Genomic DNA, 14419 nt, shown 5'->3' on the forward strand with positions numbered 1-14419 from the left:
AATCATTACCTACTAATAAAACATATAGACTTGAAGCAGATTTAGTTGTGTTTTAAACAAGGAAATAGTTTAATAGTAGTTTCTCTAAATGCACTCATATAATTAGGTTAAGGGAGGCCTGGTGGGGAGGCCTGGTTCTCTCAACATTCAGTTGTTCCTGTTTATCCTCTGCTCATAACCTGCTATAGTTGACACACTGTGATTCAAAAAGTATTTCACTCACCTGTGTCTTGCTGTTGTTATGGCGTTGTCCCCAGGAACCGGAGCAGAGTGGCAGGACAGGCACAGTGAGCAGCGTTGGCAGTAACCAGTCTATCCCCAGTATGTCGATCAGCGCCAGCTCCCAGAGCAGCTCTGTCAACAGCCTGACCGACGCCGGAGATGACAAGAGTGAACTGGACATGATGGAGGGAGACCACACAGTCATGTCCAACAGCTCCGTCATTCACCTCAAACCGGTGGGTAGAGATGATCTTGGAGCTGGACCCGCAGAATAACTGTACACTGCCTTAATTATATTGAAATACACAACATAGTGATTATAGTGTTTCCTAGTGCCTTTCACAGATGATTTTGAAGCATTTTTTTCTGCTGTTGAAGTACTGCGTTGTATTTGTTTCCTCAGGAGGAGGAGACGACTTATCGTGAAGAGTCGGAACCTAACAGCCGGCCGCCCACTGAGCCCCAGTCTCCCCCTGCTCACACTCCACGGCCAAAACACCACCGCAACCGCGAGCACTTTGCCACAATACGCACAGCCTCCCTGGTAAGAGCACATCGAGCCATAGAAATACAATGGTACTGTAGTTAACATGATTTAAAATTGACCCTTATAGTGCAGTCAAAAACATGATTTTTCAGTGTTTTATATACATTTCCAAACTGAGGTTGGAATAATACTGTGAAATTGGGATAATGATTATAATGCCCTTTTAGCTGTATGAAAAGACTGCCAGAAATGTCAGCCTGTTTTGGTGGGACGGGAGTTTTGGCCTGCCTGGTGACATAACCAGGCAGTAAATTAGTTAATGGACCAATAAGAAAGAGAGTTTCAAACCTCTGCCATTAACAGCTAGTATTCAGTTTCCCACCCCCCACTCAGACCCACTCAGGGTGTCAAATTGGGAGGGCCTGTTGTCCGTACCTCTGGCAGTCTCTATGGGGGTTCCACAGGGTTCAATTCTCTGGCTGACTTTTTTCTCTGTATATATCAATGATGTTGCTCTTGCTGTTGGTGATTCTCTGATCCATTCTGAATACATCTGGCCCTTCTTTGGACACTGTGTTAACAAACCCCCAAACGAGCTTCAATGCCATACAACACTCCTTCCGTGGCCTCCAACTGCTCTTAAATGCTAGTAAAACTAAATTCATGCTTTTCAACCGATCGCTGCCCGCACCCACCCGACTAGCATCACTATTCTGGACGGTTCTGACTTAGAATATATGGACAATTATAAATACCTAGGTGTCTGGTGAGACTGTGAACACTCCTTCCAGATTCACATTAAGTATCTCCAATTCAAAATGAAATCTAGAATCGGCTTCCTATTTCGCAACAAAGCCTCCTTCACTCATGCTGCCAAACATAACCTTGTAAAACTGACTATCCTACCGATCCTTGACTTTGGCGATGTCATTTACAAAATAGCCTCCAACACTCTACTCTGCAAATTGGATGTAGTCTATCACAGTGCCATCCGTTTTGTCACCAAAGCCCCATATACTACCCACCACTGCGACCTGTATGCTCTCATTGGCTGGCCCTCGCTACATATTCGTCGCCAGACCCACTGGCTCCAAGTCATCTATAAGTCTTTGCTAGGTAAAGCCCCGCCTTATCTCAGCTCACTGGTCACCATAGCAACACCCACCTGTAGCACGCGCTCCAGCAGGTATATGTAACTGGTCATCCCCAAAGCCAACACCCCCTTTGGCTGCCTTTCTTTCCAGTTCCCTGCTGCCAATGACTGGAACGAATTGCCAAAATCACTGAAGCTGAAGTCTTATATCTCCCTCACTAACTTTAAGCATCAGCTGTCAGAGCAGATTACTGATCACTGCACTTGTACACAGCCCATCTGTAAATAGCCCACCCAACTACACCATCCCCATATTGTTATTGTTTTTCTTTTTTGTATTCCAGTATCTCTACTTGCGCATCATCATCTGCACATCTATCACTCCAGTGTTAATGCTAAATTGTAATTATTTCACCACTATGGCCTTTGTATTGCCTTACCTGCCTAATCTTACTACATTTGCACACACTGTATATAGATTCTATTGTGTTATTGACTGTACGTTTGTTTATCCCATGTGTAACTCTGTGTTGTTGTTTTTGTTGACCTGCTTTGTTTTATCTTGGCCAGGTAGCAGTTGTAAATGAGAACTTGTTCTCAACTGGCCAACCTGGTTAAATAAAGGTGAAATAACAAAAAGAGAAGACCACTCCCAGACAGTCCTAGCTACATTTTGCTTGATAAATTGCTCTTTGCTAAAAAGGCTTTTGGTGTCTTTTTGAGCATTTTAATTTAAAACAGGTACTTAATTGTTACCCAGAAATGATTTGATATTGAGAAAAAAACAGTTGCATTGGGCCTTTAAGTGTCTGCTCCTGTAGGAGAGTATAAGCTGAGTCCAGAGTTCTATGATAAGCCTTATGTTTCCCCCAGGTGACCCGTCAGATGAAGGAGCACGAGCAGGACAGTGAGCTGAGAGAGCAGATGTCAGGCTATAAGAGGATGAGGAGGCAGCACCAGAAGCAGCTGATGGCCCTGGAGAACAAGGTGAAGGCTGAGATGGACGAACACCGGCTCCGTCTGGACAAAGAGCTGGAGAACCAGAGGAACAGCTTTGCCCAGGAGATGGAGAAACTCATTAAGAAGCACCAGGCCGCCATGGAGAAAGATGTACAGTCGTTTTCTCACGTACTCCATACTTACTCCATCATTCATACTCTGTCTAGATTCTACTGCTGTTCCCTAGGTCACTGTTAAAAGTTATTGTTTTACATAAAGTTTTGGAGGCGTTTTCAAATGTTGATTGTGTGTGTCTGCAGGCAAAGACCTTTACTAATGATGAGAAGAAGTTCCAGCAGCACATCCAGAGCCAGCAGAAGAAAGAGCTCAACAGCTTCCTAGAGTCCCAGAAACGAGAGTACAAACTCCGCAAGGAGCAGCTCAAGGAGGTAGAGAATCACACGCGGTCATACAGATGAACGGTCACATTTTATACACAGTATACAAGGCATCAAACATTGCTATATCATTTGAAGAAAAAACACATGACACACACAAATGTTTGCCAACATGATCCTCTCAGCATGTCAGACAGACTCACAGAAAGACAAACCTTTACAGAAAATGTGCAAATATGGACAGCAAGCTCCTATTTACAATTTCTTAAAGTGCCAATCTGCATTTGAAACGATAACAAAGCATACTACCCGCCACTGATCAGGTTAAAGGTTGAGGGATGGGGTTGGAGAAAGTGTAACCACACTCAAATTCATAGACAGAGCTATGGATGCAAGGAGTGAGCATCCATGATATCAAAATTATAATTTTAAGCATGTTTTGAGGTTATACAGTTTTGTGGTTATTACATTTACTTCGTTTACAAACATTGGTAAAAAGCTTATATTTTGGCTTTTGATGGGGTACAACAGTTGAACTAAGCTCATGAGGCTTTTATAAGTTATAATGTTCGAGAATGAATGGGTTTATATCATTCATTTAGAAGTCTAAAAATGGATGTAGTAACTGCAGATTTCCCCTTTTAATCTCTGTCCTTGTTCTTCCCCCAGGAGTTGAATGAGAACCAGTCGACCCCTAAGAAGGAGAAGCAGGAGTGGCTGTCCAAGCAGAAGGAGAACTTCCAGCACTTCCAGGCTGAGGAGGAGGCCAACCTGCTGAGGAGACAGAGACACTACCTGGAGCTAGAGTGTCGACGCTTCAAGAGGAGGATCCTCATCGCTCGCCATAACGTGGAGCAGGACCTAGTGAGAGAGGTCAGCCATAATCACTCAGCTCTCCTCGTTCATACAGTCTCTTGTTTCTCTCTCACTCTCCTCAAACAAGGCCCCCTTTCCTGTTCTCGGGCTTCGTTTTGTAACCATGGCTCAGCCGTGGGTTCTGCTCATTTTCCTACTTCCATATGTTTAGTAACCATACCTTTACCCTGTGTGACCTCATTCTCTGGTTGTCATACTGCCCTATCTCTTAAATAATGCAGTTTTCTCCTAACCTGTATGGTTGTTCCTCCCTGCTTGTCCGTCTGTGTGTAGGAGCTGAATAAGCGTCAGACGCAGAAGGACCTGGAGCATGCCATGCTGCTGCGGCACCATGAGTCCATGCAGGAGCTGGAGTTCCGCCAGGTCAACACCATCCAGAAGATGAGGGCTGAGCTGATCCGCCTGCAGCACCAGACAGAACTCACCAACCAGCAGGAGTACAACAAGAGGAGGGAGAGAGAGCTCCGACGCAAACACGTCATGGAGGTCCGACAGCAGCCCAAGAGCCTCAAGGTGAACACACACATGCCAACACACACAATTCCCATAAACCGTTGTTGTTTTGTGTTACCGTTAATGGCCTTAATGTAGGGACCTGACCCCTCACAGTTTTGTTTGTCCTCTGTCCCAGTCCAAAGAGTTCCAGACCTGACCCTCACTGTTCTGTTTGTCCGCTCTTCCTCTATCCCAGTCCAAAGAGCTCCAGACCTGACCCCTCACTGTTCTTTGTCCTCTCTTCCTCTATCCCAGTCCAAAGAGCTCCAGACCTGACCCCTCACTGTTCTTTGTCCTCTCTTCCTCCTCCCTCTGTCCCAGTCCAAAGAGCTCCAGACCTGACCCCTCACTGTTCTTTGTCCTTTCTTCCTCCTCCCTCTGTCCCAGTCCAAAGAGCTCCAGACCTGACCCCTCACTGATCTTTGTCCTCTCTTCCTCCTCCCTCTGTCCCAGTCCAAAGAGCTCCAGACCTGACCCCTCACTGTTCTTTGTCCTCTCTTCCTCCTCCCTCTGTCCCAGTCCAAAGAGCTCCAGACCTGACCCCTCACTGTTCTGTTTGTCCTCTCTTCCTCCTCCCTCTGTCCCAGTCCAAAGAGCTCCAGACCTGACCCCTCACTGTTCTTTGTCCTCTCTTCCTCCTCCCTCTGTCCCAGTCCAAAGAGCTCCAGACCTGACCCCTCTCTGTTCTGTTTGTCCTCTCTTCCTCCTCCCTCTGTCCCAGTCCAAAGAGCTCCAGACCTGACCCCTCACTGTTCTTTGTCCTCTCTTCCTCCTCCCTCTGTCCCAGTCCAAAGAGCTCCAGACCTGACCCCTCTCTGTTCTGTTTGTCCTCTCTTCCTCCTCCCTCTGTCCCAGTCCAAAGAGCTCCAGATTAAGAAACAGTTCCAAGACACATGTAAGATCCAGACCAGACAGTTCAAGGCCTTGAGAAACCACCTACTGGAGAGCACACCAAAGTCTGACCACAAGGCTGTCCTGAAGCGTCTAAAGGAGGAGCAGACCCGCAAGCTGGCCATCCTGGCTGAGCAGTACGACCACTCTATCAACGAGATGCTCTCCACACAGGCTGTGAGTCACACAGGGGGTTTAAAAACACTGCAGGAGAGGGGATGAGTTTCTAAAAAGCTGACTACTGATGATAGGCATTTTGGCAATGAGTCGGATGAACTCGTGGATAACATTTTTATCTCTCTGCGTGCAGTTTGATGGAAGTTGCTAATTAGTACGCTAGCAGATACCCATAGACTTCCGGTCATTGTGCTAACGCTAGCTAGCATTGGCTTGTAGAACTACCTCTAACTTCCTGGACACAGAGACATAAAAATGGTACCCATGAGTTCATCTGACTCTGGGGAAGTAGATAAATCCCTGCACAACTTCTATGTGTGCCTCTACCGGATGGAATGGCTGTGCTCAATGCATTGGCACTTACAAATGTAGATCCTTCAAACACCCCCAACAGGGAAACAGATCCCAATCAAAGGTGTTATTACATGCGTGTTACATAAGGCAGTTATGTATCTTATAACTTGTCTTTGTGGTAAAAAATTATGTGGGCAAGGGCCTCCCGGGTGGCGCAGTGGTCTAAGGCACTACATCGCAGTGCTAGCTGTGCCACCAGAGACTCTGGGTTCGAGCCCGGGCTCTGCCGCAGCCGGCCGCGACCGGGAGGCCCATGGGGCGGCGCACAATTGGCTTAGCGTCGTCCGGGTTAGGGAGGGTTTGGCCGGCAGGGATATCCTTGTCTCATCGCGCACTAGCGACTCCTGTGGCGGGCCGGGCTCAGTGGGCGCTGACCTGGTTACTAGTGTTTCCTCTGACACATTGGTGCGGCTGGCTTCCGGGTTGGATGCGCACTGTGTTAACTTCTCTGGGATATGTGGGACGGTAGCATCCCACCTCGCCAACAGCCAGTGAAATTGCAGGGTGCCAAATTCAAAACAACAGAAATCTCAGAATTAAAATTCCTCAAACATACAAGTATTTTACACCATTTTAAAGATAAACTTGTTGTAAATCCAGCCACCGTGTCCGATTTCAAAAAGGCTTTACGACGAAAGCACACCAAACGATTATGTTAGGTCAGCACCTGCAAAAACTCAACCTACCCAGTTGTGGCCCACTTTTTGGAAGCGAACCACTCGATTTCGTCCCTACGTTAAATCGGCATTGAACACATCACCCTCCCTAGGAGAGGGGGTGACCTCGACGATTTATTGTTAAAACAAGAAGCTGCCTGAATCTTTAATTTAAAGACCCTTGGTCCCTTCGGTCTCAGCGTAGACTAGGATCTGAAGACATTCTTGTGATTTTGCTGTTCATTGTAAATGTTTGTAGGCTTATGTAGCCAAATTGTCTATGATCGTATACTATCATTTGTTTTTTATATGTTCTATTTATATCTGTAAATGAACCAATGATATCAAGCCACACCCGGCCATGATTAGACACCTGTATCTGTCCTTTGACACTATATAAACTAGTGACCTGCAGTTTTTCATTATACCCTGAGGAAGACAGCTTGTCTGTCCAAACGTTGGTTATTCAATTATTTCATCTGAGCTCCTAGTTTGCGGATCTCCTTTTTTTTGTTGAAGTAGATAAAGGGCCTTATTGCCAAAATCCCTTTAACATTGTACTGACCCCCTGTCTGGCTCCCTTCTCGTCTCTAGCTGCGTTTGGATGAGGCTCAGGAGGCTCAGTGCCAGGTGCTGAGGATGCAGCTGCAGCAGGAGCTGGAGCTACTCAACGCCTACCAGAGCAAGATCAAGATGCAGACGGACGCCCAGCACGACCGTGAGCGGAAGGACCTGGAGCAGAGAGTGTCCCTCCGGAGGGCCCTACTGGAGCAGAAGGTCTGATCTTCCATACTGGGAATATATATATATTTTTTTTTAACATGGGTTGCGTTTTAATTTGCACCCTATTCCCTGTATAGTGCACTGTGGTCAAATGTAGGGCACTTTTAAGTGGATAGGGTGCCATTTGGGATGCAGGGTGCCATTTGGGATGCAGTGTGCCATTTGGGATGTAGGGTGCCATTTGGGATGTAGGGTGCCATTTGGGATGCAGTGTGCCATTTGGGATGCAGTGGCAAAAAGTCTCAATTGACATTTGGGCTTTATTTAATTTCAAGCTCCAGAGTTTGCTGTTATTATTGCTAAACCAGTGCTATTTTGAAATGAACATATTATAGTACTGAGCAGCTGTGTGTATCTTCAGATTGAGGAGGAGATGCTGGCTCTTCAGAATGAGCGTTCGGAGAGGATCCGTAGCCTGCTGGAGCGCCAGGCCAGGGAGATCGAAGCGTTTGACTCGGAGAGCATGCGTCTAGGCTTCAACAACATGGTGCTGTCCAACCTCTCCCCAGAGGCCTTTAGCCACAGCTTCCCCGGGGCCCCAGGCAGCTGGGCCCACCCCCAGACACAGCACCACTCTGGGGGCTCCTCTCAAGGGCTACACTGGGGCAGTGGAGGGTCAGGGCACCAAGGCAGCCATCACCACTACCACTCTGGTCAGGGAGGGTCCCCCATGCAGCAAGCCTGGGGCCAAGGCATGCAGGGAGGCGGGTGTCCTCAGCCGTGGGGCCACCCCTCGGCAGGGCCCCTGGGGGCCAGAAGCAGTGGAGGAGTGCAAAACAGCCCCCAGGCACTGAGCAGGACAGCCTCAGGGGGGCGCAGTGAGCAGGCTATGAGCAGGAGCACCAGTGTCAACTCTCAGATATCCAATGGGTCGCACCTGTCCTACACATAGACTCCCAGCCCAGCACCAGAGTCAGAGTAGGGCGCTGCAGAGTGGGACAGCATGGGCTGAGCTCTGCTACACCTCCACCTCCCCTCTTTCCTATCCCTCGTTCCTCTCCTATCCTGTGTACAGATGTGGATGCGTGTGGAAATAAATGTTGCTCAGGTCAAAAGGGCTGAAAGAGGCACACCCCCTCTACACAGCAGTTTATTAGCACACATACAGATCAGTTCTTCTGTTTCTATTGAAACCATTCAGTGTCAACACTTAATACTTCCTCCGTTCTTTATTTTACAGTTCTCTCACTTAGAAATCACTTTCATGTACATATATGTGCCACTGCCCCCCTTCCACCACTGAGACCACTGTCAAAAAGCCTTTTGACATCTGCTAACTGCTTTTAATATTTTTTTTTATGTAGTGTCTATTAATCACAGCAAGCTAAGACAGCCCATGAAATTCCCCTGCTCCAAATTTGATAATACATTGGCCCATCTATCCAGTTACTTGATTTTTTAATCTTTTTTATTCTCCTTATGCCAGCCTGTTTTTATGGTTATTTTAAATAGCTGAGATTGTTTCTCTTTCCAAATCAGAAGAATGTTTTGCATTCTAAAAGATTTTAACAGGGAGAGATTTAAAGAACTGCACAGATACCGTATAGAGCTCCTTGACAATACCTGAAACAAATTCAAGTTGGTTTGAAATTATCATTTAGGTTGGTTTGAAATTATCATTTAGGTTTGAGGATGTGAGGGACACTGGGACACAATGTTGTTGGCTTGTATTATGGCCAGCTTCCATTAAACTAGGTTTTGTTGTTGTAGAAAAACCTATTTTAAGCCAGGCAGTTGTTATTAAACATCTCACAACTTAGTTACTATCAACCCCTGTTGCAGGAATGTGGTGAAATTTTGTGGATAGGATTGTTTTAGTTTTCACATACAAGGATCTAAGGGTTTTGTAGAATTAGTTAAATTATGTTGAACTGTTCTTATTTGTCTGTTTTTTTATATTAAAGAAAATATTTTGGGGGGGAATTGCAGCTGGTAAGAGCAAGATATGTTTTTTTTAGCAGAGGTTATATCATTGAGGTAGGATTTTTGTTGTGAAATTCAGTTACACTTGCCATTTGAAAGCTCAGTGTTTACATTTAATATATTGGAGAGACAGACAACAGACAGTGAACCTTTTTATATCAATGAGCATTTTGCCAGCATTTAGTGATGTGCATTTTGTTTTACACCTCCCTGTGGGAGTTTAAGCTGCTAATCCATCCATTTGCCAATAAGAACACTAAAGCAGAATATGAATGTTTTATTTGTATGTTTCGGATGCAACGTTAGGGGCCAGGCTGACCATAGCTTCAACTATGGCCATATTCAACTCAGTTCTGTACTACTGTACTGTGTGATGCCAGCCACTAGGCTGCAGTCTTCACTTATTGTCAACTGTTCCTTAGGCCATAATAGCCCACCTACAGTAGATCCAAATCGTCACTGTTTAGGGTTTCCAAGTGGGTGGGTGTCTCTCATAGCATTACTACATCAGCCAAAACCAGAGGGACATGGCAGAGCCATAATAAACAAAAGGCTTAGCTAACAGCTAAAAGTGTATATGTATGTTAATGCTCAGTAAGATGGTGCCTTTCTATGCCCTGATACTGATCATCCATTCTCAGTGTAAAACCTGCATGTTTTAGTTCAGCTCAGATTGATTCAATTATTACACTTCAAACTAGTTTCCATTTAGTTTGCACAGATGTTGGCATCGTTCAATGAAAATGATGTACCTCAGGATGAGAGGATCCCAACATCTGTCCTCATGTACCTCTGAAAAGGATGTCGATATCAGGAGGTTTGTGAAGTGATCAGTTGAACAGAAGTTCTGAAGGTGATAATATCATGCATACAGGTACTTGAGGGCTGGTTCTGGGTGTCTCTGCTGTGCGGAGGATGACAGATTGTGAGTTTCACCTTAGTTGGCTGAATGACCGAGAAGGAGGATCAGTATAATTCATGCTGGGCTACATGATTGTCAGATACAAGAGCAAAGACTCTGTAATGCCTTTAAGAACCCTGACATTTATCAGTTGATTTTATTTTAGTGCCTTTAAATACTGCTGCCTTGTCAAAGCACTTTATACAGTATAGAAAATGTATACAGTAAAACAGATGGTAGTTTGACTTTATTTTAAGCACAGCAACCCGAGGGATGCATATAGTGTGTTGGTATTATGTGGTTGAAGTGAGGAAGTTGAAAAGTCTAATAGTTGACCTTAAAGTCCGATACAGAGTCAGGATTTGAATGCCTGGAGTTAATTACAAGTGAGTTACCAGTATGTAGACACATTTCTATGGCTCTGTGGAGGATTCATGTTGGACAAGAACAAAACAGATTCTAGAGTATGGTGACGGGGTTAGTTAAAGGACTTCTATTGTATGCTTGGTTGACAAACACCTTTCGCACAACATTTCCAGGCCAGGTTTAACATGAAACAGTGGGCACAGTAGAGCAGAGCTTCCATAAGTAGAAAAAAAAGTAACATGGTTTCAGAATGTGTTTGAAAAGGAACGATCTAATCTCTATGTGAAGGCTCTTTTTGACCATAACAGCAGGCTTGGCAAGGAGTACATGTTTGTGGGAGCTGGTTAATGTAAGGCAGTCAAAGTGTTTAAAATGATAATGGTCCACAACTTGAGCAAAACTAAGAACTCAGCAATCAGGAAAAAAGAGCTCATCTCACCACCCTAAAAGTAACAATGGCAGGTGAATGAAGCTCATATACTTGTTACTGGTGTTCATCATGTAAACATAACACTCACACTAAATGATCATTCTACACTTATGTTGGTGAGTGGTTAAAGCTGGAAACCTTAATGGTGACACTGCCATGTCCATTTGGGATATTACAACAAGAAAGAAGTTACTGCAAACAAACTAACTCCTCCCCAGACATCATTGCACGTGCAATTATTTTTTTTCCACACTGCTCGGCGCGCCTCTCATTAGTTTTGTCCACAAAACAATAACAAAGGTGCTGGGGCGGGCAGTGGCACAGTTTCCCCTAATGCAGATTTCATCTTTAAAGGTGGCAAAGCACTTATGTAGTTATTTACTTGGACACCTACAGTGGGTTCTATCCATGAACATGTTCTCCACTTTTTGGTACTTTCCCCTAACTGTTTTTTTTTTCAGGGGTGAGTTTATGCCATTTTGGTTCCCCTCTTTTCTCAACCTGCATTCCCTCACACACCAAGTCTGCATTTATTATGAGGGTAACTATCTCCATCTGGAAATCTAAAACACTTTCAAAACGTATATATATTGAAAAGGCCACGAGGCTTAAAAAGTCCTAGAGATGCAGATATCTTAGGGAATGTATCGTCTTTTCATTAAAGTGGGGTGGAATGTTCATATTGTGTGTATATATACAATTTAAGAGATTAAACATTTTAAAACTAAACTTGCATTGTGAAAAAGAAAATAACAAATAATCTGTAAGACTAACATTATTTAACTTGACAGACACTAACCAAATATTAAACAACGTTGAGATTGGTATGAGGGTCTGTAAAAGTAACTGATGAAAAGTGAGCGTGGTTGTGTGTACGCTGACTCTTACTGCTTCCTGTGCATGCATAGCCTACACTGTCATTTTCCTTTACTGTCACACACTTTGTTAGTCATTGCCCCCTCATGAAGCCTTTCATTGCAGTGAGTCTTGATACCTCTGGTATGTTTTCTCCTATTCCACCCTTTCTACATTCACATCCACCAGATTATTAACTATTCTGTTTGTTCTTGTTGAATGTGATCCAGCAATTGTGCAGCAAAAACATGTTTGATTTCAGGGGCACAAAGATGCTGGGAAGTTTTGTTTATTTTTTGAGATGTAGGAGAAGTTTGTTTTAAATGGTTGCAGACTCTAATCCCCCATTACAATTCTCCCATATCTGCCTCTGGATCATATCCAACTGTCCTTTCCAAAAAGCAAGCATGGGTCTCATTATGTTACAGTACATAGGGATGTGAGTGTGTCCCAATACTCTCCAAAACCTTCCACCTCTTGTTTCCTTTCATTTGTAACCACAGAGGTCAAAAGCCTCAATAGGTTAATTTACCAGTATAATGCTTATACCCAACAAGTCTTTTATGAATAGTGGCCAGGGGAGAAAAAGGAGCGGTATTTCTGATTATTGGGACCTAGCCCTTGTTCAGGTCAACAGCTTTTCGGGCCAATGATTCATGTCAGGCCAATGAAAGGTCCTTGCTATCTGTGATCCTTGGGACGTTCCTACCCCATTGAAGTTGATATTTTAAAACGGTAAAGGTTTGGGTAGGGACGTCCCAAGGATCCCGGAAAGCACTAAACGCCAATGAAACTTCATCTCATATGAGATTGATTGCCAACCCGTCACACCATTTTGTTAATAATCCCCCCCCCCCCAAATTGTGAGACTACTTAGATACTTTTATTCATATTTGTTTTAATCATTTACAAGGCTTCTCCACCAACCTGAATAATGTTTTAAATTATCATTTAACATTGATGTTGTCAACTTTTGTCCTACTGACTGAAAGTATGGGATACTGAGTGAGAAACAAGCTAAAGAAAAATGGAGGTCCTCCCTCTGGTCAAACACTGTGCCATACCAGAGCTGCCAAGCCCAAACACCACTGCATTGTTTCATCTCAAGAGTTACCTAACATTACCCTTGGCTTGGGCTGATGGCATGAAATGTTTAGAAATCGCATGATTTGAGCCGTTCTGGTCAGATGGCCAATGTAGAGGCTTGAAAAGATGGTGACAGGCTACTTATGAAAACAGAGGGTCCATTTCTATGAGGATGTCAGTATTCTTCCTTGGCACAACATTACCACTACAACTCTTATATAACCTGTATTAAAATGTATAGATTGTGAAACATGTTATTGAATGTCTGAAAGATTATGAAGATTATAAATACATTTTCACCAACAAAAAATACAAAAAAGTGAGTGGAAATGTGTAAAAATATTCATAAAACAGAAGAATAAAAACTAGGATCAAATGTACTATTTTGTTTGTATTATAATTACTATTGTGCTGGCAGAGGAATATTGAACAGAAATCAGCTGTAATAAAGTAATTTTAGTATATAACTTGTGTCCTGTTTGAATTTGGCGCATAATAAATATATATTTTTTTAAGTGTAGTTTTTACAGAATCAGAAACTTCTGGTGGTTTTTGAAGCCAATGTGGCATCTTGAATTTCTATTCTTCCTATGAATTTGTCTCTAGCATTTGAACCCTAGTATAACCCCATTCTTGAAAGCTACAACTCTGGAACATGAATGTGCCTTCTGTTCCCCTCTATGATGATCACAGGGTGTGTTAGGAGTGTAAAAAAAAAAAGCACTTTGGCCCCGATAAGAATATAGTTGAATAGCCCTGGCTGTCATAGCCCTTCTACGGACAGCCTTTCCACTCCCTATTTAATCTAGCTCTTGTGGCTAACTGGATTCAAACCAGGTCTCCTGCATGGCACAAGACTGTGTTAGCCCACTTAGCTAAAGCCTATAGAGATAAGTTCATGTAAAGGATGACACACTGCTTGCTTAACGAGTAGCGTTTCCCCCTGATTCAGCTCGTATGGAGACTCGAACTCAGGACCTTTGGCTCATAAACACGTGACTGCTCTTTTGAGGCATTTCAACCCATTGTGCTATTCAAAAAGGCCTTCAATTGTGCAAGGGGTTACACTTCAGGCTGAGGAGTGAGTTTCACAGATCACCATCTGCTACACTAATACAAGTCTTCAAGATCCAGCAAAGTTACTCATCAAAAGAGCGTAGTTTGGTGATCCATGCTTATCGGATGAGAACCTTGCCTTGTGCTGAGACCTGAAGACATGTTAGTTTGACGTGTTAGTTTGTTAGATGTTGTTAGTTTCATGTCTTTCAGCAAGGGTATTCATTATAAGGTTAACATGTGACTGACTGGATTAAGACTGTTAGCCTGTTGAGCCAAAGCCAAGATCATGTGATGAGTAACTCTGAGACTTGAAAAGTTGCATTGTCTGGTGCAGAGGAGATCTGGGTTAGAACCCCATCAGTCAAACCATAGACATTAAAACCAGAGTTAAACTAACACATAATGTTTCCAGATCTCAGGCTAGGTTG

General features: G+C 43.9%; 1 protein-coding gene across 2 annotated transcripts in view; it reads left to right on the plus strand.

Moving 5' to 3' along the window:
* taok1a (TAO kinase 1a) overlaps window positions 1–13399 on the plus strand; it is a 30708-nt gene extending 17309 nt beyond the window's left edge. Inside the window, exons 12-20 of one of the 2 annotated variants that reach the window (XM_036962029.2) lie at window positions 258–458; window positions 626–766; window positions 2676–2912; window positions 3062–3190; window positions 3809–4012; window positions 4289–4528; window positions 5366–5578; window positions 7183–7365; window positions 7733–13399. In XM_036962029.2, the coding sequence (XP_036817924.2) occupies window positions 258–458; window positions 626–766; window positions 2676–2912; window positions 3062–3190; window positions 3809–4012; window positions 4289–4528; window positions 5366–5578; window positions 7183–7365; window positions 7733–8263 (2079 nt within the window). In that variant the 3' untranslated portion in view covers window positions 8264–13399. Of the gene's footprint in view, window positions 1–257; window positions 459–625; window positions 767–2675; window positions 2913–3061; window positions 3191–3808; window positions 4013–4288; window positions 4529–4706; window positions 4840–5365; window positions 5579–7182; window positions 7366–7732 lie in introns of those variants that run through there. The other variant, XM_090218619.1, reaches the window with a different exon arrangement.
* The last annotated feature ends 1020 nt before the right edge of the window (window positions 13400–14419 follow it).

Source organism: Oncorhynchus mykiss, chromosome 24 (genome assembly GCF_057628025.1).
Source record: "Oncorhynchus mykiss isolate SJ-2025 chromosome 24, ASM5762802v1, whole genome shotgun sequence".
NCBI lineage: Eukaryota > Metazoa > Chordata > Actinopteri > Salmoniformes > Salmonidae > Oncorhynchus > Oncorhynchus mykiss.